General features: G+C 40.6%; 2 protein-coding genes across 11 annotated transcripts in view; one reads left to right on the top strand and one right to left on the bottom strand.

The window, feature by feature from the left end:
• PLEKHA8 (pleckstrin homology domain containing A8) overlaps positions 1–25398 on the top strand; it is a 100281-nt gene that overhangs the window by 9824 nt on the left and 65059 nt on the right. For 7 of the 9 annotated variants that reach the window (XM_049714850.1, XM_049714849.1, XM_049714856.1 and 4 more), the window contains exon 1: positions 14450–14870. The exons of the other annotated variants lie outside the window; for them this stretch is intronic. In XM_049714850.1, the coding sequence (XP_049570807.1) occupies positions 14831–14870 (40 nt within the window). In that variant the 5' untranslated portion in view covers positions 14450–14830. Of the gene's footprint in view, positions 1–14449; positions 14871–25398 lie in introns of those variants that run through there. 9 annotated transcript variants of the gene reach the window in all.
• FKBP14 (FKBP prolyl isomerase 14) lies at positions 1356–12792 on the bottom strand. 2 transcript variants are annotated; one of them, XM_004265681.4, is made up of 4 exons: positions 12344–12782; positions 9413–9564; positions 6473–6600; positions 1356–3664 (listed from the first exon to the last, which is right to left on the bottom strand). In XM_004265681.4, the coding sequence occupies exons 1-4, from the start codon at positions 12538–12540 to the stop codon at positions 3506–3508; spliced, it is 636 nt and encodes a 211-aa protein (XP_004265729.1). In that variant the 5' UTR covers positions 12541–12782; the 3' UTR covers positions 1356–3505. The 2 variants fall into 2 exon arrangements, with proteins under 2 accessions (XP_004265729.1, XP_033276493.1); XM_033420602.2 differs by lacking the exon at positions 1356–3664 and adding an exon at positions 5087–6189 and having other exon boundaries at positions 12344–12792.

Genomic DNA, 25398 nt, shown 5'->3' with positions numbered 1-25398 from the left:
AGGGAATATGCAAATCCTACTAAAAAGAATGCTATAGATATTAAGAAATAGAAGTACTATAATTTTAATGTTTTCAAATGGGCATATTAATTTATATTCATGATGGACATTTTAGATTTCAATTCAAACTAAAGTGGGTAAGAAACCAAACCAAAACAAAACAAAACTCTTACGGCCAAGTGTTTTGCATCTCTGGAAAATAAGTCCCTTGTTATTTTTTCCCAGAGTTATTATTATAATGACAATTTGCTTTTGTTTTTTAATTGAAGTATAGATTTAGAATATTGTGTTAGTTTCAGGTGTACAGCTAAGTGATTTAGTTATACATATATATATTTTCTGATTCTTTATTTTTCATTATAGGGTTATTACAAGATAGTGAATATAGTTCCCTGTGCTATACAGTAAATCCTTGTTTATCTGTTTTGTATGTAGTGGTGTGTATCTGTTAATCCCATACTCCTAATTTATCCCTCCCTGCCTTCCCCTTTGGTAACCACAAGTTTGTTTTCTATGTCTGTGAGGCTGTTTCTGTTTTGTATGTAGATTCATTCTTATTATTTTTAGATTCCACATATAAATGATATCATATAATATTTGTCTTTCTCTGTCTCAGCATGATAATCTCTAGGTTCATTCAGACAATTTGCTTTTTTAACAAGAGGTGAGAACGTGTTATTTTTTCCCATAATATTTCACCAAGTTCCTTCTTCTCTTGTAGTTTCCAAACAACACTGGGAAATCACCCATATCCTCAATTCAGTGGAGAGACAGCATACTGATATCTAAATAGCATTACAGGTGTAAGCAATATCGTATATCAAATAAGATAAGAGGTACAAATTCATTTCCACAAGGAAAGATGCAAATGGCTAGTCACCCATCTGAATCAGAAATCATTGTTTCCTGTTATTTTTATGGCAACCCAGAAGTTCACTTAATTACATAAGGTATTTTATAGCACTAATTTACTCAGTAGGCATTAATCGTCATAATGTCCACCTGTGACACACAATAAACTCCTAAACCAAAACAATAATAATTACCACCCAAACAAAGCAAAACACCACATACACCTCTCCACTACCAAAAAATTCACCATTAACTATTGCCCTCAATGTTCAAGGTTTGATGCTTATTTCAAAACAATTTAAACCACACCACAGCTTTCCTTACACATATATCTAAACAGAGTGAATAACCAGAGACACATTCAAAATGTCACCATACCCCTGTCCTCTCATTACCTGTCCATTTTCCTCACTTAATTTCAACATAAAACCTAGAGTAACAGTTAAGAAAATCAGTAAAGCTGCTGAGGAAATTGAGGCTTCAAGAATTTTTCACAAAACCAATTATTTCCCAAATAAACTTTATTTTGAAAAGAATACCACAACAGAGTTGTGTAAATTTAAATATGACACATCTTAGCAGTATTACTGAGTCAAATTATATACAAGTGAAGTCACAGTTCATGTCTGATTATTCTTACGAATGAAAAGGTGCAGAGATGCAGCTAAACTAAAAAGGAGGGTAACATAAAAACAACCATAACCTATTTATATATTGTCATTTCATACTTGTGTCTAACTATTTAGGGGGGAATTGATCCAAATTCACACAAGATAAAGAAACATGCTACCTGAATAACCAAAATTCTTTTTACTTTACTTGCTCTACCACAGACAGCATCATCAGTAATGTTTATACAAAATAGCACCCCAGGACAAGCTACTTTCTTTCTCCCAATAATACAGACCAAAGCTTTCTGTATTGTGGCTTATAACACCTCCAGGTTGAGGAAAACAGCAGTGACAACTTAAGACTTTTCTAAATATAGGTGATTTCATCAGACAAAGGTGTTATTTATGTTCTTCTCAAGAACTTTATGTTTTAGTGACGAAAATGTCAATATATAATTGGTGAAAGTAGTCTATATATGATGTAGTAATTGTTTATAAGTATTAAAAAAAAAAAAAAAACCTAGAGGTAAACAGGAATGAAAGGACTAAGACACACACCTGGACCCTCTCACCCCTAGGTTTTTTGAGGCAATTCAGTGTTCACCCCAAGATTATTCAATGAAACCAGAGCCATTTCTGGATCATGGGAATTCAAAAGCACCATAAACAGCCAGTTAACTATCTTCAAAGGATAAGGACCCAGAGACAAAAAACAGAGTTGACTGCTAGGAGAGCAAACTGAAGAGGGAATTAGGCCCAATGAATTCAAAGAAAATTTTTACTTTTTCAAAAGTCGAGGGCAGTAGAAACATACTTAACTTGGGGACAGAAATCTGGTTCTATAAGTTAGTTGTTGACCTTGGGCACAACAGTCAGTCTCTCTTAATGACAATTCCCTCATCTATAAAATAGGTACATTAAGATCTATCCTCTTTTTTCCATAGGCTTCTGACTAATGAGAATCAGACAATGATGCACTTGAGATCACTTTGTAAACTTATAAAGGATTCTTCTTAGCAAATGGAGATTTGGGCACTTTTTTAAAGTATTAAGGAAAAATTCCAATTTAAGATAAAATTATAAAATCATCAACTTTTTGATCCAGGATAGACCTGTATTCAGTAGTAGCTGCTGTGGGTCTGCCTCATTTTTTTGATGAGTCAGAAATAGGAAAATTTTTATTGTATTACTCATCTCTCTTATAAGACAATGTTACTATAGTATAATACATTAGTTATAGACTTTGTTAATTAAAGAACCAGGAAGGGTGATCTTCCAGCCTTAAAAAGTAAACACTGACTCAATACAACTCTTTACCTCCTCTACAATACTTTGACACATTTTATTATGAAGAAATAAACACATAAATAATTTGTTCTATTAATCACAATAGGTCATTCATCACTAGGAACTTAACCTTATGTAGCTTAAATCCCAGGCAGAATATTTCAATGTAAACATATTTATAAATTATGAACTTTACTCATTTCAGCTTTGCACATCTCCTCAGTAAAGCAGTAACTCTTAAACGTAGAGCTCAACAACCATTTTCCCCTTTTCCTCAAGCAGAGACTCAAAGGCACTTACAGACACACTTGTTTCATTACAACATGAAAATAATAAGCCTTGGGCTATTGCAAAAGGCTTTTCAAATATCAGCATCTAACTTGGAGAAAACAGAGGGAAGAAGAAACAGAGGGTGCTGATTTGTGCTATAACCTGATCTTATGTTGGGCGTGCACCCGGTGGCAATATTTTAAAATTACAAGTAAGCAGGTAAAACATAAGGCTTCATATGTAAAAGTGGAAAATGGTCCAGAAGTCTTCTATTCAAAGACAAATCAATTTTTTCTTCCTAATAACCTACCAGAAAGAAATGGGTACTTAGAAGCCCTAAGGGGTTCTTCTAATAATATTCAGAAAAATATATAAAAATAAAAACCAAAGCATGAACAGAACATAGTTAACAAATAAGACTTTCTTTCAAGATGGTTACCCTCTCTTTTAAGGATGGATGCTATATAAAATGGGCAGACGTGTGTCTATAATTCATCATGTTTATATGTAAATTCTCTGGCAGATATAAATCCATCTTTGTCTTCATCTTCTTTATCAAAAATATCCTCCACCAAAACATCATGATGACTTTCGTTCACCACTGCACCATGCTTTTCAAACTCCTTCTTTAAATACACTTTAACCTACAAAATAATGGGTCACATTAATAATTCTAATTCATAGGACACCCACATCGAGCCAATCAGTATCATAGACTGGACGGGTAGTGCATTTAGTTAACAACTACTAAACAACTACCTTATGATATATTTCTAATGATAGTAAAAGAATTAAAAGGAATTTTTCCCCTTAAAAGCTGTTGCTATAGTGCTACAGTAGAGACACAAAATATTGCTCAGAGGCAAAGATATGGCTTATATCATGGGAAAAACACACAGTGAAAGCATATTACGTGTTCTTAATCCGAGTCTAAATAAAGCCAAGCATTTGAAAGACTGCTATCTTTCAATCCACCAAATTATCCAGATCTTATTTCCTAAGAAGGGTCAGAATTCCAGATATTTCTCTTAAAATCAGATTAAATGATGGCCTTTTTAAATTTTAAGTAGGCGTCTGGGAATAGTACCTGCTGTGGACTGGCTGTAATCACTCCACATGACCTTCCGATCTCAGAAATTAAAGCAAAATCCAGCCTGATGAGTATTTAAGACTAAAAGTTTCCATTTTTATACAGATATTTAAATATATAAACAAAATATTGCCCTCAGTTACCTACTAGATTCACCATAATGCAATTCAACCTATATTTTCATTTTGAATCATATCCCTATTATTCCTCTGTTAGATCAGCACTTTCAAATCTTCTCTCCTCCCCCTACCACCAACATGCAAACATATAGTGTGTATTTATTTTTAAGATTAAGGGGATTTAATGCCGTTGTTAAAAAGCGGGGGCGGGGGCTGCTTCCCTGGTGGCGCAGTGGTTGAGAATCCGGCTGCCGATGCAGGGGACACGGGTTCGTGCCCCGGTCTGGGAAGATCCCACATGCTGCAGAGCGGCTGGGCCCGTGAGCCACGGCCACTGAGCCTGCGCGTCCAGAGCCTGTGCTCCGCAGCAGGAGAGGCCACAACAGTGAGAGGCCCACATACCGCAAAAAAAAAAAAAAAGGGGCGGGGGGCAGTAATAATGAAACTCTATGGACTAATGTAGAGCACGTCTCCAGGGTATATTGTGTAAATAAAGTGAGATGTCAAACAGTATGTATAGTATGCTACTTCTTGTGTAAGCAAGGGGGAAATAAGAATATATATTCATGCTTGCTAGTATTTACATAAAGAAACACTGGAAGGGTTTGTTAGAAACTAGTAAAACTGGATATGAAGGGGGAGGTCACATGGTAGAAGAGGATGTGGGTGGGAGAATGACTTCTTAATAAATCTTTTTATATTGAATTTTTTTTTTTTTTTTTTTTTTTGGGTACGCGGGCCTCTCACTGTTGTGGCCTCTCCCGTTGCGGAGCACAGGCTCCGGACGCGCAGACTCAGCGGCCATGGCTCATGGGCCCAACCGCTGCACGGCATGTGGGATCTTCCCGGACTGGGGCACGAACCTGTGTCCCCTGCATCAGCAGGCGGACTCTCAACCACTGCGCCACCAGGGAAGCCCTGAATTGATTTTTTTGAACCATGTGAATGTTTTTTATTCAAGATTTTTTTAATGAAAGGGAATTCAAATTTATCTTCGATAGAAAAAAGTCCATGACTGATAACACTCTGAGTTGTTATGAATTTAGTAGCTGTGGATCATGACCCTGCGGTTTATAACAACATGTCTTAACACTTAATCATTGGGACTTCCCTGGTGGCGCACTGGATAAGAATTCGCCTGCCAGTGCAGGGGACACGGGTTTGATCCCCAGTCTGGCAAGATCCCACATGCTGCAGAGCAACTAAGCCCGTGCACCACAACTACTGAGCCTGCGCTCTAGAGCTCACGAGCCACAACTACTGAAGCCCACATGCCTAGAGCCCGTGCTCCACAGCAAGAGAAGCCACTGCAATGAGAAGCCCATGCACTGCAACGAAGAGTAGCCCGCCCCCCTTGCTGCAACTAGAGAAAGCCCGCGCGCAGCAACAAAGACCCAACACAGCCAAAAATAAACAAATAAATAAATTTATATTTTTTAAAAAAGACAGTCATTTCCTAGCCATTAGAATGAAATTGATGAAAGCATAAAAAGGGACTTGATTTCTGATCAGCCAAGCCAGAATGGAGAATATGGGTAGACAAAAAACATAGGGCTAGATATCTACCTCCACTTCTTTCCCCACAGAAGCCAGACTAAGACAGGTATGTGTAGCAACGGCTGCAAACACCTAAATAAATTATAGAGAGAAGTCTTCTTCCTTTCTTCTTACTCAACACCAGGACCCTGTGCGGGCTAGGAAAGGTCTCCTACTGTGGAAAATCCAGACTGGGGTCTCCTAACCTGAGCAAAACTGAGCATGTGATCGGCTTGCTGATGCTAACTGCTAGAAAATCACTATGCAACTCATTTAACAGCCAGTCTAAAGTTTTAAACAGAAACTGTCCATGTGAGATATTTTGCAGGGCATCTATGTTTCTTATATCGTAGCTCCAAAACGGGAATTGTCTTGGCAAAATAGATCTTCAAAAACTCAGGGCGAGAGCAACATACACTGAACCCTAAGCATTAAGGAGAAAAAAAGCAAAAGAATGAAAAGTCTCAATATATTTCTCTCCAAAACAATGATTTCCTATGAAAAAAAGTCAATTTTCAAAGCATCAGTGTTTAAGAAAACTTATAAATAACACTTTACACAAATAAAAATAAATTTTATTTTAAAATATATTTCTTAAAAAGTGAGCTAAAAGAAAGGAAGGGAGGAAGGGAGGAAAAAAGGAAGAGGGGGAGAGAGAGAAGGAAAGAGAGAAAGGAAGAAAGGAAGAAAGAAAAAGGAAAGATCACCTCATCTTTAGAGAGTTTCCAGTCATCATTAAGATCCATTTCTTGGAATGATTCATGGGACCTTGGTCCATTTCGAATCTCTAGGAGATCGATGTTGAATATCAGTGTACTCTCCGGAGGAATTTTACCTGACATGAAGAGAGAGAGGGGTTAAGTTTTATTAAATAGATTCCAAAGTTTTGATGATAGAAAACTTGTGGTACTGAACAAAATACTGTTTTAATTGAATTAAATAAAGAGCCTTTCTAAGATTGTCCCATATATAGAAATTACTTATAGTTTATTCAAACAAAATAAATAAGGAACAATCCAAACTATTAGATCAAAAACAATGTGTTTTTGGCTTTGCAATTAAAAATTGTTTTGCACACACACACAGATATGCCTCATGGTCTGAGTATTAAATTTCAAATATAATTAAGAGGTTACATATTATATGTCAAGAATGACTTAATGGGCTTTAGATAATTCAGAGTTAATTATAGTACAAATGATTTACTAACTTTTGGGTCAAAAAGTCCTGGCCTAGAAATACATATAGTACTGCCGTTTCCACCACTGGGAGGCAGTATATAACTGAACGAGCTCTGGTTTCACACTGGGATTGAGGCTCACATCTGCCCCTCTTTAAGCCTCAGTTTTCTCATCTGGAAGCAAATTTAACACATGTTAAGGAAGTTCCATGGGAGGGGAGACATTAAAGCAAATTTCTGAGAAGGGAGATAAAAATTTTTTAAAGTGAAAAGAGCTTTGTTAAAGCCCCAGGGACCTTAAAAAAAAGCCAAACCAAAACAAACAAAAAACTTCTGGGAAACATGTACAATTTTTTTTCAATGTGTTTCTTTATAACTATATTTAACATGCAGGTCCGGGTAAACATTACAAATATTTCTCAGTGCCCCACCCCCTCATCCCATTAAAGAGCATCTGTAAGCACCAAAAGAACAAAACTTACACTGTGTGCCGAAGCTTACCGTTCCAGATCTAGACAGAGAAGGGCATGCACTAGAGGTCATCGATAAAACTGGTAGCTTTCCAAAAGGAGGCATGCAAACATGGTACTAAAAAACTACAAAATTAGTGTTTAAATACGTATTAGCAGAACTAGTTTCATGGTATTCTGTTTGAAGGAAATGACTCAGATTCAGATCTCTACTTGTTATAAAATAAAATCAAGTCAAATAGAGTATGGAGAAAGAGAAATGGACTCATACTATATACATAAATATTAAAGGTGAGACAAAGATACAGGAAAGTGAAAGAAATGTTTAAACATCAGAGAAACATTTTCTAGATACTTGACTTCTCTAAAAGGATCATTATTAAAATAAGAATTGAATTTTGTTAGTAAATCCTATTCTATGCATAAGATTTACATAGCAAGATCCATTTAGAATATGTAATACTTCACATATGACATCTATTTTCTTCCCAGTACACTGGGGCTAGGAAATCATAATCCCCACCTTGTAAATGGTTAAGCTTGGACTTCAGGATGCTGTGAAGTCTGTGTTTCTACTATGTCAGAGTGGTTTTCTGTCTAGTTCTGATAACTTCTTAAAATTTTTTTTCTTTCTCATTATATAATATGTGCCCATTGTAGGGAATGTGGAAGAGACAGAACCAGAAATAAAAATAACTCCCAGAACCACTGTCCATTATTAACATTCTTATTTATTTCCTTGTGATTCACTTTGTATGTGTATATATTTTTTCCTAATACTTACTATCATAATATATATATCTTCATTTTCTACCTTTATAAATATAACATTATATCACACATATTTTAGATGTAATTTTTAAAATCTTTAAAATGCCATTTAAAAATAACTGGGCCATATTTTATCTAGATACACCCTTTTCATTATACACTTAAGATGGTTCCATTCTTTTTGCTATTAGAAATAACAAGTGATGGACATCCCTGTTTATGAACCTTTCTCCCAATATCAGACTATTCCCTTAGGTAAGATTCTAATAAAGGAATTACAGGATACATGAATGTAAACATCTTCAGGCTTCTTGTAAATAGCCCTTTGGAAAACTGCATGGGTTCCCACCTAAACAACAGGTGTTATTGGCTGCCCTAGAACAGCTAGCACAAAGGCTCCCTGGACCAACTAGCCCACTTGCTTCTGCTTTATTAAACTCATTTCATGTCACTCCATTATTCATTTAAATAAATTATCAAAAACTTTATAAAACAACTTTAAAACAAAGATGAAAATTAACTCCCATAAGAGCTCTGTCGTGGGAGACTTCATTTGTGAGTCACACACAGCCCACATCTAAAACTGCATTTAATGCCTTAATAATCTATATTTCAAATGTTTGACTCATCAAAACAATTACGTTGAGTAGTCTTTCTTTTTGCATTGTGAAAACAAATTGGTAAGTTTCAACTGGGGAGGATAAAAAAGTCTTAGAGATGGATAGTGGTGACGCTGGCACAACAATGTGAATGTACTTAATGCCACTGAACTGTACACTTAAAAATGGTTAAAATGGTAAACATCATGTTATGGAAATAATACCACCATTAAAAAAAAAACCACCAGGGGCTTCCCTGGCGGTCTAGTAGTTAAGACTCTGTGCTTCCACTGCAGAGGGCATGGGTTCGATCCCTGGTTGGGGAACTAAGATCCCACATGTCAGGTGGTGTGGCCCCAAACAAACAAACAAAACCCGCCATATTGGTGAGCAATATTAATAATAGAGTTGAGATTACAGAACGATTTTCCTTATTAGCTCAGTTGACCATTTACCTATTATGGCCTTAATTGGCCAACTCAAATGCTAATCAAGACAATTATATTTTCCTAAGATATACAAGTCCTCTATTTACTTCTAGAAAAAAATACATAGTAGTTAGTAACTTCTATCCCTAATCCAGAGAAGAATTCTAATGCTGTAGTAAAAATGTAGAATTGTTATTACCTTTTCCTTCTTTTCCATAGCCCAAGGCAGGAGGAATGATGAGCTTTCTCTTCTCTCCTACACACATTCCCTTCAAGCCCTGGTCCCAACCTTTGAGAGCCTCCAGGATGCCCAGGGTAAACCAAATAGGCTGACCATTGTTATGTTTGTGACTACAGTAGAAAGAAAACACATTAGAACTCCTTAGTAACTTTATCATTACTTTTTTATTGCTGTGGTGTAACATTGCCACCCATGACTGATTAATTTTATTAGTTTGGAAATTAATGAAAATAGCACACATGCACATGTCAAACTCTATAGTAATTCACTTCACTTCCCACCTTTCTTGATGCAAATTTCACATAGCTGAAGTTGCTAGAGCTGGCAGAGGGAATAATAATAAAAACTCTCAGCATTTACTGTATACAGGTATTATCCTAAATGCTTTGCTTCTTTTAAGTCTAACAATGATAATATGAGATAAGTACCATTATTACCCCATTGTACAGAGGAGTGTGCCAGTATCTGACCCAACTCCAAAGTTCAAAGTCTTAATCACAAAATGATGCTGTCCCAGGAAGACCACTAGGATGCAGAAAAGGGATAAAATAATGGAAAATGGATGAGTTTGGGAAGGAGAATGAGAAGCTAAGAATTTACTGCCAATGCTCACGGGTCCATGCCCACATGCACAGTGGAGTCAGGAGCGCAGTGTCTTATATCCTGCCTATAACCTTTCCTGATGTATAGCCTGCTGATGGCTCTGATAGGTGCAAGAGGCTGCTCTTCAACCCTGAATTCCCACTCAGACCCTGGCCTAGTTCTCTCCCCAGGCGTTTATTGTGGGGCTATGCAAGGAAGTCTGGAGAAGTGGCCCCTCAAGGACTGGGGAAGAAGGAAATGGTCAAGATATCCTGGCTTATGAGTTAGAGAGAGGCCAGCCTAAGAAAACCAACCTGCTGAGCTACTGGAGGGGCTTGTGGGCTGAGTAGTGTCTGAGCCCCAGTTAGCTCCCTCTTAGTGCAATAAGGAAAGTGTCCCATTCAAGGATATCTTGTAGTTGAGAAACGGAAGTCACTCTACTAGGCTTCACAGGTACCATGGTTACTAAATCTAGGTAAAGGCCATCACTTCTTTTCCTTAATTTCCCCCAAGATCAAAGTAGCAAAATGGCAACCACAGAAAATAGGGGAAGGCTAGAAAAGAATAAAGAAAGAAGAATCTACCACCCAGCACTGCCTACAGTTTTGGCACGTTTCTTGTCATGGTAAAGGACTTAGGGTATTTACCACATAGGCTACGGGTCTCGAAGTAATGAACATGCTTTATAAACTGATCATTTGATGGTACTTCTTTATAATACTGAGAGTTAGCAGGTCTGGGCCATTTACATGGAGGCTGCATGACAATATTCCCCTCTTCAGGTACTAGAACTTTAGTAGCAAAGTGCTAAATAATGTCAAGCGGTTACCACCAGGGTCCACACAGGCTTTTGGTTCTGAGACCTGAAAGAAAGCAGGCTGGGTCTAAAAAAGATCAGACTAAAAATAAAAAATGTAATTGGAAGTTTCAAATGCAAATCATAATATTGTTTACTGTCCACTGTGGCACCGGCCTTGTTGATAAAAAAAGATTGGGCTGTTGAGAATTCTATGGCATGCCCTCATCTTGGAACTTTTTGCAAAGGCTAACGGAGTTCAGAGAAGAGTGCCACTGACTTCAGAACCTCATGACAGACCAGATCGGAATGCCCAGTAAAGGTAGTTTATCAGAAAACGAGGTCTAGGAAGGGCCACGAAGCTTCACTGCTTTAGTTCACGACATTCCCCCTACCTGGGATGTCCTCCCGTCCTCATTCTCCACCAAGAAACCTCCACCCATCTTTCAAGGCCCATCTCAATTATGATCTCTGGGAAGTCGTTCTCTTTCCCCATCTCTCAGGGCATGATTATGTCCAGAGTCCATTATGCTTTGTGAGCACTTTGAACATTCTGTACTTTACATCATGAGTTGCCTTCCTCCCTGCTGTAGACAGTGTTCTTCTAGAGGAGAAGAACCCACTCTTAGTCATCTTTGCATCCCCAGGGCCTGACTCATTAAGGATTTGATTGATGAATAGATGAATGAATGGATGAGGATGGAGAGAAGCCAGATTTTAAAATCTCCCTAGTGACAAACAAAGGGCCTAACATAAAGAAACGTTCAGTAAATACTTTTGGAATGGAATTGGAGAATCAATGCCTAATTGGAAATCATTACACTTGTAAAAGTTTTCCATGTTGCAATTTCTTTCTTTATAAAACAGAAATAGTGATAGTGTAACCACCTGAAAATCCTTCACTGTAGGTATTGAATTAATCTTCCATAACCACACCCACACCCATCAATGAAGTCTTTGAATTTCTAGAAAGAAACAAATAATGAAACAAATCGTGGTCCTGTGCCTTGACCAAAGTGGCATCTATCAGAAAGTTAGGTCAATGGACTAGCATTAACATAACCTACAACAAGCAAATAAATGATTGTATATTCTGCTCATGAAGTTGCTATGAAAAGTTTAAGTAAATTTCACCTACACCAAAATAAAAATGGAATTGAGTTAGTTTCCCTCAGGAACAAAGTTTGAGAAATGAGAATTCCTTTAAGGCTTTTCTACTTATTACCTAATTATACACCTAGATATTTCTACAGCATTTCAGAAATTCTAGTTCTAATTTTTATAATTAAAAAAATTACTGCTTTATCCTGACCACATGTTTCTGATAAGACCTTCAAAGTCCTTGTTATATAAGATAGGCTTTAAACAATTTCCTTTCCCCAAACTAAGAAATTAGATATTTCAGTTTTTTTCAAGAGGGATAAAGCTGGTACACGGCACTGTTCCTGCCCAAGAGCTGGCATATGTGGGTGGGTTCTTTACTATTTTACCTGCAGGATATAATTACTCACGTGGAGTGAAATAAGGAGCCGTCCTTTTCTAAGTAGCCTTCATAGTGGACCAACATCAAATCCCCTCCTTTGGTCTTGCGATGGCAGATAAACGGCTTCTGGAGCACTTCAATCTTCACTTCTGGTTCAGGGATCAGAGCCCCACTCAAAGAAGTGACTAAAAGCGTCAGGACCGCGTTCCACAAGAAAAGCCTCATGTTACCAGGGCGGGAAACAAGTTGCTACAAAAACACAAAAAGGGCCCCCCGACCTCATAGAGTTAAGGATGTAGTTGAAGACTTAAAGACAACAGCCTCTGGCAAGTTCATGACTCCCCCTTCCTAGCAGACGTGGCACATTCACCACGACAACTTTCCCACGCACTGCGAACTCACCGCTAAAGAGTTAAACCCAAACCCGGCCCTTGACTGGCTCTTACAACACTGCCCCCTGGAAAGCGCGAGCTCCCGTTGGCTTGCGGTGCTGTCCCTCAGGAGCCTCTCAAGCCAATGACTCTACAACAATGTAATTTACCACCCGGCCGAGCAGGGCGGTAGCGCAGAGGCGAACCACCCGGTGAGGTCCTGGAACCCGGAGGATTACAGAATTCCACAACCTCGGACTTTGAGAGAGGGGTGGAACGCGGAGCTAACCGGAAACTTCGACAGATTCACAGCTGTAAAGAACCCGGCCAGGGTGTGAAGTCCAAGGTCTCAGGAAAGACTCGTTTACCCTCACAGTTGGTGAGAGGCCCCCCAATAGTAATTGCTTATTATTTAACTTAGGATATGAACGATAAAGACTTTAACAGTGGTTTAGGTTTCACAAAGTGCTTTCCCGTTCTTCGTGAGCCTCTCTACACTGCCGGTAAGGCAGATTCTTATATCCCATTAAAAGATAAGTATATTTTGGCTAGGAGAGGTTAAGCGTCCTGCTTAAGGTTGTTCAGCCCCAAAAGCAACTGAGCTCCGCCATCAAACCATCTTCTGATTCATTCTACAACGCCGCAAAACATTATGGCTGCTAATAATTTTGGAGGACCTTAGTGTAGAGGGTCAGTAATAGCCTCTATCAAGGATAAGGACGTGCAGACCTCCGCTTTCAAGAAGTAGTAATCACAGTTACGAGTTACACAGGCTCATCTTTCTTTAAAATTTTTAATTTTACATTTTTCGCATAATTTCAAAAGCAATACGTGTTCATTGTCGATTTGGAAGAAACTGGAAAGCACTAGAGTTTCCAGTTAAAATAAAGGAGCCGAATTAAATTTGAATTTCAGGTAAACAACGAATTCATTGTTCTGTTTTTATTTGCTAAATCTGGTAACCTTACACTAAAGAAAAAGAAAGAAAGGAAAAAGATCTCCTGTAACGCCACCATCCAGAAATAATCATCTTAACATTTTGGGGCATGGTTTTGTGACATATGCCTAAAACAATTAGGATCCTATTGTATACTGTGTTTCGTAACCTGCTTTTACCACTGAAATCTATAGTTAACATTTTCCCTAGTCAAATATCCTTAGCACAGTCCTTTCTCACACTTTCATATGCATAGGAATCCCCCGAGAGATCTTGTTAAAATGCAAAGTTCGATTCGGGAGGTCCTGGGCTTGTGGCGAGATCCTACAATTCCGAGAAGCTCCTAGGTGATGTCAGTGCTGCCGTGCGCGGACCACACTTCCTGTAGCGAGGTTTTACAGTTTAGACAACATCTGTTTACGCTCGCTGGCCACCCACAGTATTCTATCGTGAAATTCCCATCATCTCCGTACGCCTTATTGTTGGGTACCTCAATAGTCTTTAAGTGCGTAGGATTAATTAGCCTTGGAATAAGAATTGAATTCTGAAGACTAGAATCCAGGGGGCACCCTAAGGGGCCACGGTGGCTCCCAAACATCTGGTGATGGAACCCATCTACGGCACCATTGAGTCAGGACTGTGTTGCACCGTTGTCCCAGAGGCCTTCCTCCTCCCTTCTCACCCTGCCTTTAGTCCCAAGCCTGCCTCCCAGGACTCATTTTCCCCGCGGGCCTCTCTCACTACATCAGCCATGGCGCCGGCGCCTCTAAACCCCGGGGTGGATTTTGGGAACAGACGCGCAAGCGGTGCACTGAGCATGCGCGAGCGGGCCCCGAGCTCCGTGGGTCGAGGACTCAGGTAGAGCGTCGTGGCGCCGCCAGCAACCAGCTCCTTCACTCGGGACATTTGGGTGGCTTCAGCCGCCCCTCGGACCCACCCAGTGCCTTGACCTCCTTGAGGACAGCGCGCCGGGCCCGCCGCGCCGGGCCACCGGCCGGCTGCGTCCTCACGTGCGGAGGCCGTCACAGTGACCCCGCCCCCGGGCCCGGGATGTGAGGCCCGCAGGGTGTCCCCGCACCGGGCCTAGGCGCCGGGAGTGGCCGGCTCGGCAGCGCCGGGCAATGGCCCTGCTGCCGGTGCTCCTCGCCTCCTGGGGCCTGGGGCAGTGAGGGGGCCGGCAGGCGAGGGCAAGGTGGCCGCGGGCGCCATGGAGGGGGTGCTGTACAAGTGGACCAACTATCTGAGCGGTGAGTGGGAGGCGTGCCAGGGTTCTGGTCCTTTGTCTGAGCCGCGGGAGGGTGGCGTCGGGACGCGCCTTCAGGGGGTCGGGGTCACGGTCCCTCCTGAGACCAGAGAGGCCTGCGCGGACCGGGAATGTTTCCCCACAGCAGTTCTATGTCTCCCGTGCTATACAGACACAGCCCCCTGTAGGGGCTGGGTGAGGGCCGTAGCTTTCCTCACTTCGAGGAAAGCTAAGAAATCCTGAGATGTGGGGTGACTTGAAAGGCACGATGCCCTCGGTGGCAGCGGGAGGGAGGCGCTGATTCCCGCAGTGGGGTCCTCTGGGAGTCTCGAATTCTGGCGAAGGAGCTGGTCTCAGAAGGTTTCAAATAAATGCCAGCAGTAACCTGGAATCCCAGAGGTGAAAGGTCCTTTTTCAAACAAAGTCCCCAGAGCAAGCACTTTCCCTTTGTCACCTGCAGAGTCATCCGAGTGCAGACCAACGTATCAGAGTTACGTCTCAGTTCCAAAGTATGCACAAGGTTTTTGGTTTTCTCACTGGGCATTTCTTTTTGTTTTACAGACTCAGAAATTACCGTAAAATAGAACGCAAGCATTAGCAACTCTTTTCTTGTCCCGCTGAGCAGAATGGCTTAAAAATAGTATCCCACCCCCTTTCCAATTTGTGGAAGTACTTCATGTTTTGAGAAGGTCATAACTATTTTTCAGCTGCGAATATGATTCAGGACGAGCATTTTCATAAATGAGTATATAAATAAAAGCCTTCTGTGTTCTGGAAACTGTGCTAGGCACTTTTTTGAAATTAAACTTTTTATTATGGAAAATGAGGTGGACACTTAAAATTTTAATAGCAATGTATTTGAAATGAGAAACATTCCCAGTGTCTCTTAGAGTGGCAGAGATGTATTTTCCCATCCTAGGGGACCATAGGACAGTTTTTTTTAAGGTTGTAGTGTGATCCTCTGGGGGTGTTGTAAGGACATTTGTGTCTGGGAGGAGCAGTTGGCATAGTGACTGATGAGGTTCTAGAGCACAGCCAGAAGTGCACCTGTTGGGTATACCCAGAATCTCTTCCCTATGCATAGTGTGGTTGCAAATGAGTTCTGTTTATTCTTCTTGTGATCATTAGTAGAAACTGAGTGAGGAGGGGTGTCTTAGAAGACTTGCCCTTTGCTTCAAGGACCTTCATTTGATGTCAAGAGATTGTATTTGATGTGGATGCCTCATGGCTGGACTCTGGTGAATGTCAGAGGCTAAGTTCTCCTAACCTAAAGGGAGGGTGCTTGATCAAGTAATTTGCTTTTGAGGTATCTCTAAGCTCTAAGATGTATAATCTTATGCCCTTGAATGAAATTTAGTCGCTGGTCTTGGTCTTTCCCCCCTTTCCATCACACACACCTTTTAACTTGTTTTCTTTCATCCTCAACACTCTTCCTTCTTTTGTTCCATCTCCCCCGCTCCTTTTTTTTTTTTTTTTTTTTGCCTCTTCTTTCTTCTTCTCCTCCTCCTTTATATAGAAGGTTTAGTCTCTTGGTACTGTACCTACTTCCTGGTCATGAAATATCTTTTTTTCCCCTTACTGTTTTTATGTATCCTTCAATAAAGCAAAATTTCTCTAGAAGGATCTTCTGGAATCTTTATCATGTGGTGCCTGTACCATCTGTTCTGTTGGAAAAGAGTCTACTTTTTTCTGCCCCAAGTAAGAGAAGTTAATTTTGTGAGTGATGCCATAGTGGAAGCCCTAAAGAAAAGGGGCGCTGGAGCCATTGCCAGAGATGACTGTCCTTACATCATGCTGCTTGTTCCCATGGCCCACAAGCCACCTCTCTGTGGACAAACTGTTCATAGAAGCCCGTCACACTGGGTATACTTAGAATTACGGTTCAGCACATTCTCTTTCCTTAGGAGATACATTTACTTTGGAAAGGAACGGTAATAGTCTAGGAGGAGCAAATGCATTTTTGTTTCTTCCACCCTTTTATGCAAGTTAGTCTCCCCAAAAGAGCATAGTGTGAGTGTTAATGACAAGCTTTGACGAAGACATCACTAATTTTCTTCTCCTGAAGCTTGTTTTTAAAAGTAACATCTTTTTTCTTATGGTTTTGCACATAGTAATTTAAAAATACATGTAATATCAGTCTAAGTTTTTGTTCATTTTGAATTTTTCTCCGAAGGGAGTACATGACCCGTTTGTGTAGTTTATTTCCGTCATGTCCACAGCTTGATATGGGATGCCTTATGTCCAAATTTGACTGGAGAGGTTAGGGAAACAGTTTATCAGCTGATCCTTTGAATCCTTGGTGGATGTTGTTAATTTCATTCACCAGCTACTGGTGTGCTGGGCTCTGTGCTAGGCACAGGGCAAAAACAAGACAAACACTGCTCCTGCCTTTCTTGAGCTTACAGTCTGGTGGGGGAGACAGACATTCATTGGATACATGGTTGGAAGCAAGTTCCAAGTGTGTGTGATTTGAGGGGAGAGGATGGGAGAGGCTAGTCTGTGTCGCTGGGTAAGGCTTCACTGAGGAAAAGATTTAAGCAGAGCTTGAAGGATAAACAGAAGCTGGGTAGGTGGTGAGGCCATAGCAGAAGTGCAGTTGGAGGCTATAAGGAAAAACTTTTTAGGCTCAGGGAATGTCAGTGTGAAGGCCCTAAAGCAGGAAAAAAACTGGTAAGTGTAAGGAAAGGAAAGAAGACCCACATGGCTGGAGAGCTGAGAAGAGGCTCCAACAAGACTGCAGGGATGGAGGGCAGGCCTGAAATTGCAGGACCCCATAGGCTGGTTTAAACACTGTGGAGTGATTGTGCATGCACGTGCATGTGTTTGCGTGTGTGTAAGAGAGAAATGGTGAGATTGTTTAAAAGCTCATTTTGGTTACATTTATTGTATTTTGCCAAATACTGTAGTTATTTTGTGAGCTTCTCTTGCCTCTTGAGTTAAACTGTTAGGTATCAGTTACTGAAAGTTGGAAACATCCATCAAGCCCTGAGAATAGCAGTATCTAAATTGCTTGCGTGAGTGTGCTGCTAAAATACAGAAAGAGAAAGGAAGAAAAGTCTCTTTTCCCTAATCTATTAGGCAAACTCAGGTACCCTGTGCTCCATCAGAGGAAAAGGAAAAAGAAAAAGAGCTTCTGTGTATTTTCTTCAACATGCTGAGCCATCCTGCCTTTTGTGCAATAGAACATTGGATATTCTGGGATTTAGTGTCCAGCCCTCTCTTCACATATTAGAAGATTAAGCCCGGAATGGAAAGGGGGTGGATTAAACATTTTACAAACACCTGCATTGTATGAGACATAACACTAGGCATTGTAAGTTTGTTACTTGTATCTTTCAAGCCCTAAAAGTTAGTCAAGGGATATTATACCTGCTTGGTTATACGTTAATGCTCTATAGTAGAACACTAGTTGAGTCAAAGAGTCCTAAAGTCTAGTGCCGGCTCTGTCACTGCCAGCTGCAGTCACTTTATCATTCTGAGCTTGAGTATCTTCCTCCATAAAAGTGATGAGATTTACCCATTAATAATTGTAAGAATAGTAAAAAAACAAAACCAAAAAAAAATACTTAACACTTCTAATGTTCTAGGCATTATTCTAAATATTTTACATGGATTAACTCATTTAATCTTTGCAGCAATTTTAGGAAGCAGTTGCCTTTATTATTCCCATTTTCCAGATGAAGACATTGAGGCACAGAAAGGTGGAGGAAGGAACTAGCCCAAGGTTGCACAGTTAGTAAGTGGCTCCAGTGTCTGTTTTCCATTCATTACATAATACTTGTAAAGGTCCTTCCTGCTTGATCGTTATATAATTCTAGCTGATTCATAATGTGCCTATATTTAAAGTATGTCGACCTAGAATAGCAGACTTTATTTGGGGGTGGGAGGTAGGGAGGAATTCAGGAGTACGGAGGACTTTGCCTGGTGTTGTGCATATGTTTTGTCACAATGAAATTTTCTGAGCTGTGCTCTGAGCTTTCTACTTTCAGTTTTAGGTCCCTTTCCTGCCCACTCAGCACACAGGAGGGCTTCTGCCATGAGCTGTAGCCGGTTGCAGGCTTCTTGGGCCCTTCCAGTGCAGTAAAACACAAGCACATTGCAGCACTGCATTCCAAAAATAACAAAAGCTTGCATCATGCTCACCAGATGGTTGTCTAAGGAGGTGCTATAATTTTGCTTACCCCCCCAGGTGGAAGAAGGGGATGCTTGTCCATATATGTTTGTACTGTGTAAACAGTGCCAAGAGGCCATCTGGAATGTGAGTGATTCAGAGCAAGATTCTCATGGTCTCACTAGTCAACCTTTTTTTTTTTTTTTTTTTTAACATCTTTACTGAGATATGAATTAACCTCTCATGAATTTCACCCATTTAAAAATATACTAGTCAAGGGCTTCCCTGGTGGCACAGTGGTTGAGAGTCCGCCTGCCGATGCAGGGGACACGGGTTCGTGCCCCGGTCCGGGAAGATCCCACATGCCGTGGAGCGGCTGGGCACGTGAGCCATGGCCACTGAGCTTGCGCGTCCTGTGCTCCACAACGGGAGAGGCCACAACAGTGAGAGGCCCACATACCGCAAAAAAAAAAGTTAAAGTATACTAGTCAATGGTTTTTAATATATTTACAGTGTATAACCATCACCACAATCAATTTTAAAACATTTGCATTATCCTAAAAAGAAATACCCGTTATCAACCATTCCCCCCACCCCCTCTTGCCCTTGACAACCACTAATTTGTCTGTATAAATTTGCCTATTCCAGACATTTCATATAAATGGAATCATACATTATGTGGTCTTTTGTGACTGGCTTCTTTTACCTACTGTGATGTTTTTTTGGATTCATCAGTGTTGTAGCATGTATCAGTACTTCATTCCTTTTTATTAACAAATAATTTTCTATTGTATGTATATATCATTTTGATTGTTCATCAGCTGATGAACATTTGAGTTGCTCCATTCTTTTGGTTATTATGAGTAATGGTGCTGTGAACATTTGTGTCACGTTTCTGTGTGGACGTGTTTTCATTTCTCTTGAATATAAACCTAGGAGTAGAATTGTGGGGTCATGTGGTAACTCTTTAACAGTTTGGGGAACTGCTAAACTTTTCCAAAGTGGCTACACCATTTTACATTATTGTTAGTAATGAAAGAAGTTTCCTGTTTCTTCACAGCCTCACCAACATTTGTTATTGTCTGTCTCTTTTATTATATCTATCCTCGTGAGTGTGAAGTGGTAGCTCAGTGTGGTTTATATTTCCCTAATGACTAATGATGTTGATCATCATTTCATGCGTTTATTTAGCCATTTGTACATCTTCTTTGGAGAAATGTCTATTTACATCCTTTGCCCATTTGTTAATTGGGTTATTTTTTCATTATGGAATTGTTAGGGCTCTTTATTCTAGATACAAGTTTCTTATATATTATTTGCAAATATATTTTCCTGTTCTGTAAATTGTCTTTCACTTTCTTATGGTGTCATTTGCAGCACAAAAGTTTTAAATTTTGATGTCTAGTTTATCAGTTTTTTTCTCTTACTGCTTGTGCATTTAGTGTCAAATCTTAAACCTTTGCCTAACCCTAGGTCCTATTTTTTTTTCTAAAATTTTTTTGTAGTTTAGCTCTTACTTAATCTCCCTGAGCCTCAGTTTTGTGACAGCAAGAATAATAGCCATACTAGGTTTGTTATAAAGGTGAAATGGATCGCGTATATGAATGTGCCTTGTACATAATTCACTTCAGGTTAGGTTTTCCTGGTTAATGATACCAGGGAAAAAATCAGTTTGTATCGCCTCTGTGTGAATTGTGGCTCCTTGTGGTTTGTGAGAGTATATGTATCCTGAATTCCTTAAATCGTCCTTTTGGAAGTTGGAGGGATATAAATTATAAAGGAAAAGATGCAAATAACCCATCAGAATTTTGGAAGTGACTCTACAGTCCTATGACAGTCATCCTTGTGGATGAATGGTGATTACAGATCATGTAATTCTGTGTACCACTGGTATGTACTTTTGCTCCCAGCAAAAATTAATTAATAATTTGTTAAGGAACATAAGAGATGTGAAACCATTGCCTCATTGCCACTGCATCAAAAGAAATACCCATCTTCCCCTTGATTCTGATATGTGATGTGACTGGAGATACTAGGAGTGATCCGTGGAGTATTATGTGATTGAAGTGGTCTGTGGATGGAAGAAGCCTGGGTACCATTGTTCTCAGACTGTACTCTCAGTGTTTAATCCTCAACACTTCCTGTTACGATTACTTTCATCTTATGTAGAATTGAGCAAAAAAGCTAGTTAAATTCCATTAGGAATAGATTTGAGACCAAAAAAACCAGCAGTGGAGCTGTTTTTGTATGCAAGACAGATGAATGAGACAATAGGGAAGGTGAGTCCAAAAATTACCATGATGGTTGGGCATTTTTCTCCCCAGATCCATTTTCAAGTTGGCCTTGGAGGGTGTAAAAGTACCAGGAGAGAAGGAGAAATGGATAATACAGAGTTAGCCAGAGAGAGGGCTGACCGTTCTCAGTATTCCTATCACATCAGAGGAAGCAAAATACCATTTGCTTGAGAATCTATTCCATGTCCTTCAGGTAGAATTGTTCCTATATAGTCCAAGACAAGGATGGCTCTGTTTTGATCTTTAGATATCAGAGAAATGGTTTCAGCAATCTACTTTTAACATGGTCTAATAGCCCCCAGTCAATCAGTCTTTCATTTACTGAGAATAAATGATTAAAAAACACTGCTTATCAACTTCTTACCAGACCCTATGTGGGTTGTTGGGAATACTGTTTTGAGTACAACATGATCCTTGTTCTCAAGGAGGTCATAGTCTAGTGAACATCTTTCTCAACTACAAAAATGCCCTTCCAGATAAATTTGTGATTTTGACCTTGAAGCTTCTATGTGGTTATTCTGAGACTGGCTTGACAAGGCTTAGAGGGACCACATTGCATATAGCTGGTCCCTAGGTGTAGTTAGATGTTACCTGTCACCCTCGGGTGTCTTTACTGGAATTTTAAAGGCAAATTTGGGGCACCCCTGACCAGTAATGTTAGTCTTTGGTCATCCAGGTTGACACGACAGATGTCCTGTTGCTTTTCTGCCTCTGCTGGCCAGTATTTACAACTTGGATGGAGTCCAGCCGTTTAACTTCTGAGGCCAGTATAAGCCGCCAAAAATTAAGAGAAGAAAGTAAGAAAGTGAGGAAGGTGTAAAACTTGAGGAGACAGGCATACCTTTGTCAAGAAAAATGTAGAGAATCCTTTTTCAGGAGTGGTCAGGGAAGACTTCATGGAAAAGGAGGGACCAAAGGGTGGGTGGGATTGGCCTGGACAGAAAGAGTAAGGTGTGAGGGAACAGAAGGAACCCTCAATGAAGAAACCAGCAGGACTAAAAAGGAGGGTTCTTTTCTGGGAGCAGGAGGTTATACTGGGGTGTTGTTAGGATGGGATTAGGTTATTAAACCAAGCCAAGCCTGAGAGTTTCAAGTTGGTATTGTAGGGAATCTCTAGGGGTTTCTAAATAGGAGGAAAGGACAGGTAGAAACAATACTTCAGGAAGATTCAGCCATCTGAAACATGATAAGGGAAGAGGGAAGGTTGAAATACAAGGGCAAGGTGATGTGGGAAGGCAAGAGGGGAGGCATTGTTCCCCATTTCACAGATGAATAAACCAAGGTCACGTGCTAAACACTTCACTTAGAACAATACTGCAAATAAGTCCTGAGCCAGGTCTGCCTGACCCCGTGTCCTTTCCACGACTTCATGCCCTGGTGTGGGCACGGTGGAACATTTGAAGCCGGAAGTAGAAATGAGGGTGATTGGGTAGGATTTAGCGATTGACCTGGAGGAATAGGGCAGAAGAGACCCTCAGGCTTGGAGCTAAGATGATAAGAGAATGCTGGGTTTGTTAAGAGAGACAGTGTAGTCTGAAGGAAGATGACATATTAAACCTTGGATACTCAGTTTAGTTCATCTCTCTCTCCAGTTTATAAACTGGAAAATAATGCCCAAAGGACTTAAATGACATGCTCAAGATGGCACATCTGCGACCAGCACTCACCCGCCTGAGTGGCTTGTCTGCTAAGCTGCCAGGGTGGGTGGGGGCTGGGAGCTGAGGCTCGGGCTTTGGAGGTCAGACCCCAGGGAGAGGACTGGGGTTGGCTGTGTGAACACAGCCTGAAGGGGGCTAGTGCGCCGCAGCTAGCCGGGAGGGAGTCCCGGAAACAGTCTGGACCTGCCTAAGAGGCAAGAGACCATTGTTCCAGGGTGTGCGAGGAGAGGGGATTCAGAGCACCGCCTAAACGAGCTCCAGAGATGGACGGGAGGCACGGCTAACAGTGCGGACCCCAGAGACGGGCATGAGGCGCTAAGGTTGCTACTGCAGCCACCAAGAAGCCTGTGTGCAAGCACAGGTCACTCTCCACACCTCCCCTCCCGGGAGCCTGTGCAGCCGGCCACTGCCAGGGTCCCGTGATCCAGGCACAACTTCCCCGGGAGAATGCACAGCGTGCCTCAGGCTGGTGCAACGTCATGCCGGCCTGTGCTACCACAGGCTCGCCCCGCACTCCATACCCCTCTCTCCCCGCGGCCTGAGTGAGCCAGAGCCCCCTAATAAGCTGCTACTTTAACCCCGTGCTCTCTGAGCGAAGAACAGACACCCTCAGGCGACCTACACGCAGAGGGGGGCCAAATCCAAAGCTGAACCCCAGGAGCTGTGCAAACAAAGAAGAAAAAGGGAAATCTCTCCCAGCAGCCTCAGGAGCAGCGGATTAAATCTCCACCATCAACTTGATGTACCCTGCATCCCTGGAATATCTGAATAGAAAATGAATCATCCCAAATTGAGGAAGTGGACTTTGGGAGCAAAGACATATTTTTTTTTTCCATTTTTCTCTTTTTGTGAGTGTGTATGTATATATTTCTGTGTGTGATTTCGTCTGTATAGCTTTGCTTTTACCATTTGTCCTAGGGTTCTGTCTGTCCTTTTTTTTCTTTTTTTTAGTATAGTTTTTAGCGCTTGTTATCATTGGTGGATTTGTTTTTTGGTTTGGTTGCTTTCTTATTTCTTTTCTTTTTAATTGTTTAAAAACAATTTTTAATAATTATTTTTTATTTTAATAACATTATTTTATTTTATTTCATTTTATTTTATCTTTTTCATTCTTTCTTTCTTTTGTTCTCCCTTTTATTCTGAGCCATGTGGATGACAGGCTCTTGGTGCTCCACCCAGGCATCAGGGCTGTGCCTCTGAGGTGGGAGAGCCAAGTTCAGGACATTGGTTCACCAGAGACCTCCCAGCTCCACGTAATATCAAACGGCGAAAACCTCCCAGAGACCTCCATCTCAAAGCCAAGACCCAGCTCTACTCAATGACCAGCAAGCTACACTGCTGGACACCCTATGCCAGACAACTAGCAAGACAGGAATACAGCCCCACCCATTAGCAGAGAGGCTGCCTAAAATCATAATAAGGTCAGACACCCCAAAACACACCACCAGATGTGGACCTGCCCATCAGAAAGACAAGATCCAGCCTCATCCACCAGAACACAGGCACTGGTCCCCTCCTGCAGGAAGCCTACACAATGCACTGAACCAACCTTACTCACTGGGGCAGACACCAAAAACAACGGGAACTACGAACCTGCAGCCTGCAAAAAGGAGACCCCAAAAACAGTAAGTTAAGCAAAATGAGAAGACAGAGAAACACACAGCAGATGAAGGAACAAGGTGAAAACTTACCAGACCTAACAAATGAAGAGGAAAGAAGCTGTCTACCTGAGAAAGAATTCAGAATAATGATAGTAAAGATGATCCAAAATCTTGGAAATAGAATGGAGAAAATACAAGAAACAGTTAACAAGGACCTAGAAGAACGAAAGAGCAAACAAACAATGATGAACAATACAATAAATGAACTAAAAAATTCTCTAGAAGGGATCAATAGCAGAATAACTGAGGCAGAAGAACAGATAAGTGACCTGGAAAATAAAATACTGGAAATAACTACTGCAGAGCAGAATAAACAAAAAAGAATGAAAAGAATTGAGGACAGTCTCAGAGACCTCTGGGACAACATTAAATGCACCAACATTTGAGTTATAGGGGTCCCAGAGAAGAAGAGAAAAAGAAAGGTACTGAGAAAATATTTGAAGAGATTATAGTTGAAAATTTCCCTAATATGGGAAAGGAAATAGGTAATCAAGTCCAGGAAGCACAGAGAGTCCCATACATGATAAATCCAAGGAGAAACATGCCAAGACATATTAATCAAACTATCAAAAATTAAATACAAAGAAAAAATATTAAAAGCAGCAAGGGAAAAACAACAAATAACATACAAGGGAATCCCCATAAGGTTAACAGCTGATCTTTCAGCAGAAACTCTGCAAGCCAGAAGGGAGTGGCAGGACATATTTAAAGTGATGAAAGGGAAAGACCTACAACCAAGATTACTCTACCCAGCAAGGATCTCATTCAAATTTGATGGAGAAATTAAAATCTTTACAGACAAGCAAAA

This window comes from Orcinus orca, chromosome 9, assembly GCF_937001465.1.
Source record: "Orcinus orca chromosome 9, mOrcOrc1.1, whole genome shotgun sequence".
NCBI lineage: Eukaryota > Metazoa > Chordata > Mammalia > Artiodactyla > Delphinidae > Orcinus > Orcinus orca.
This window is presented reverse-complemented; position numbering and strand designations above follow the sequence as displayed.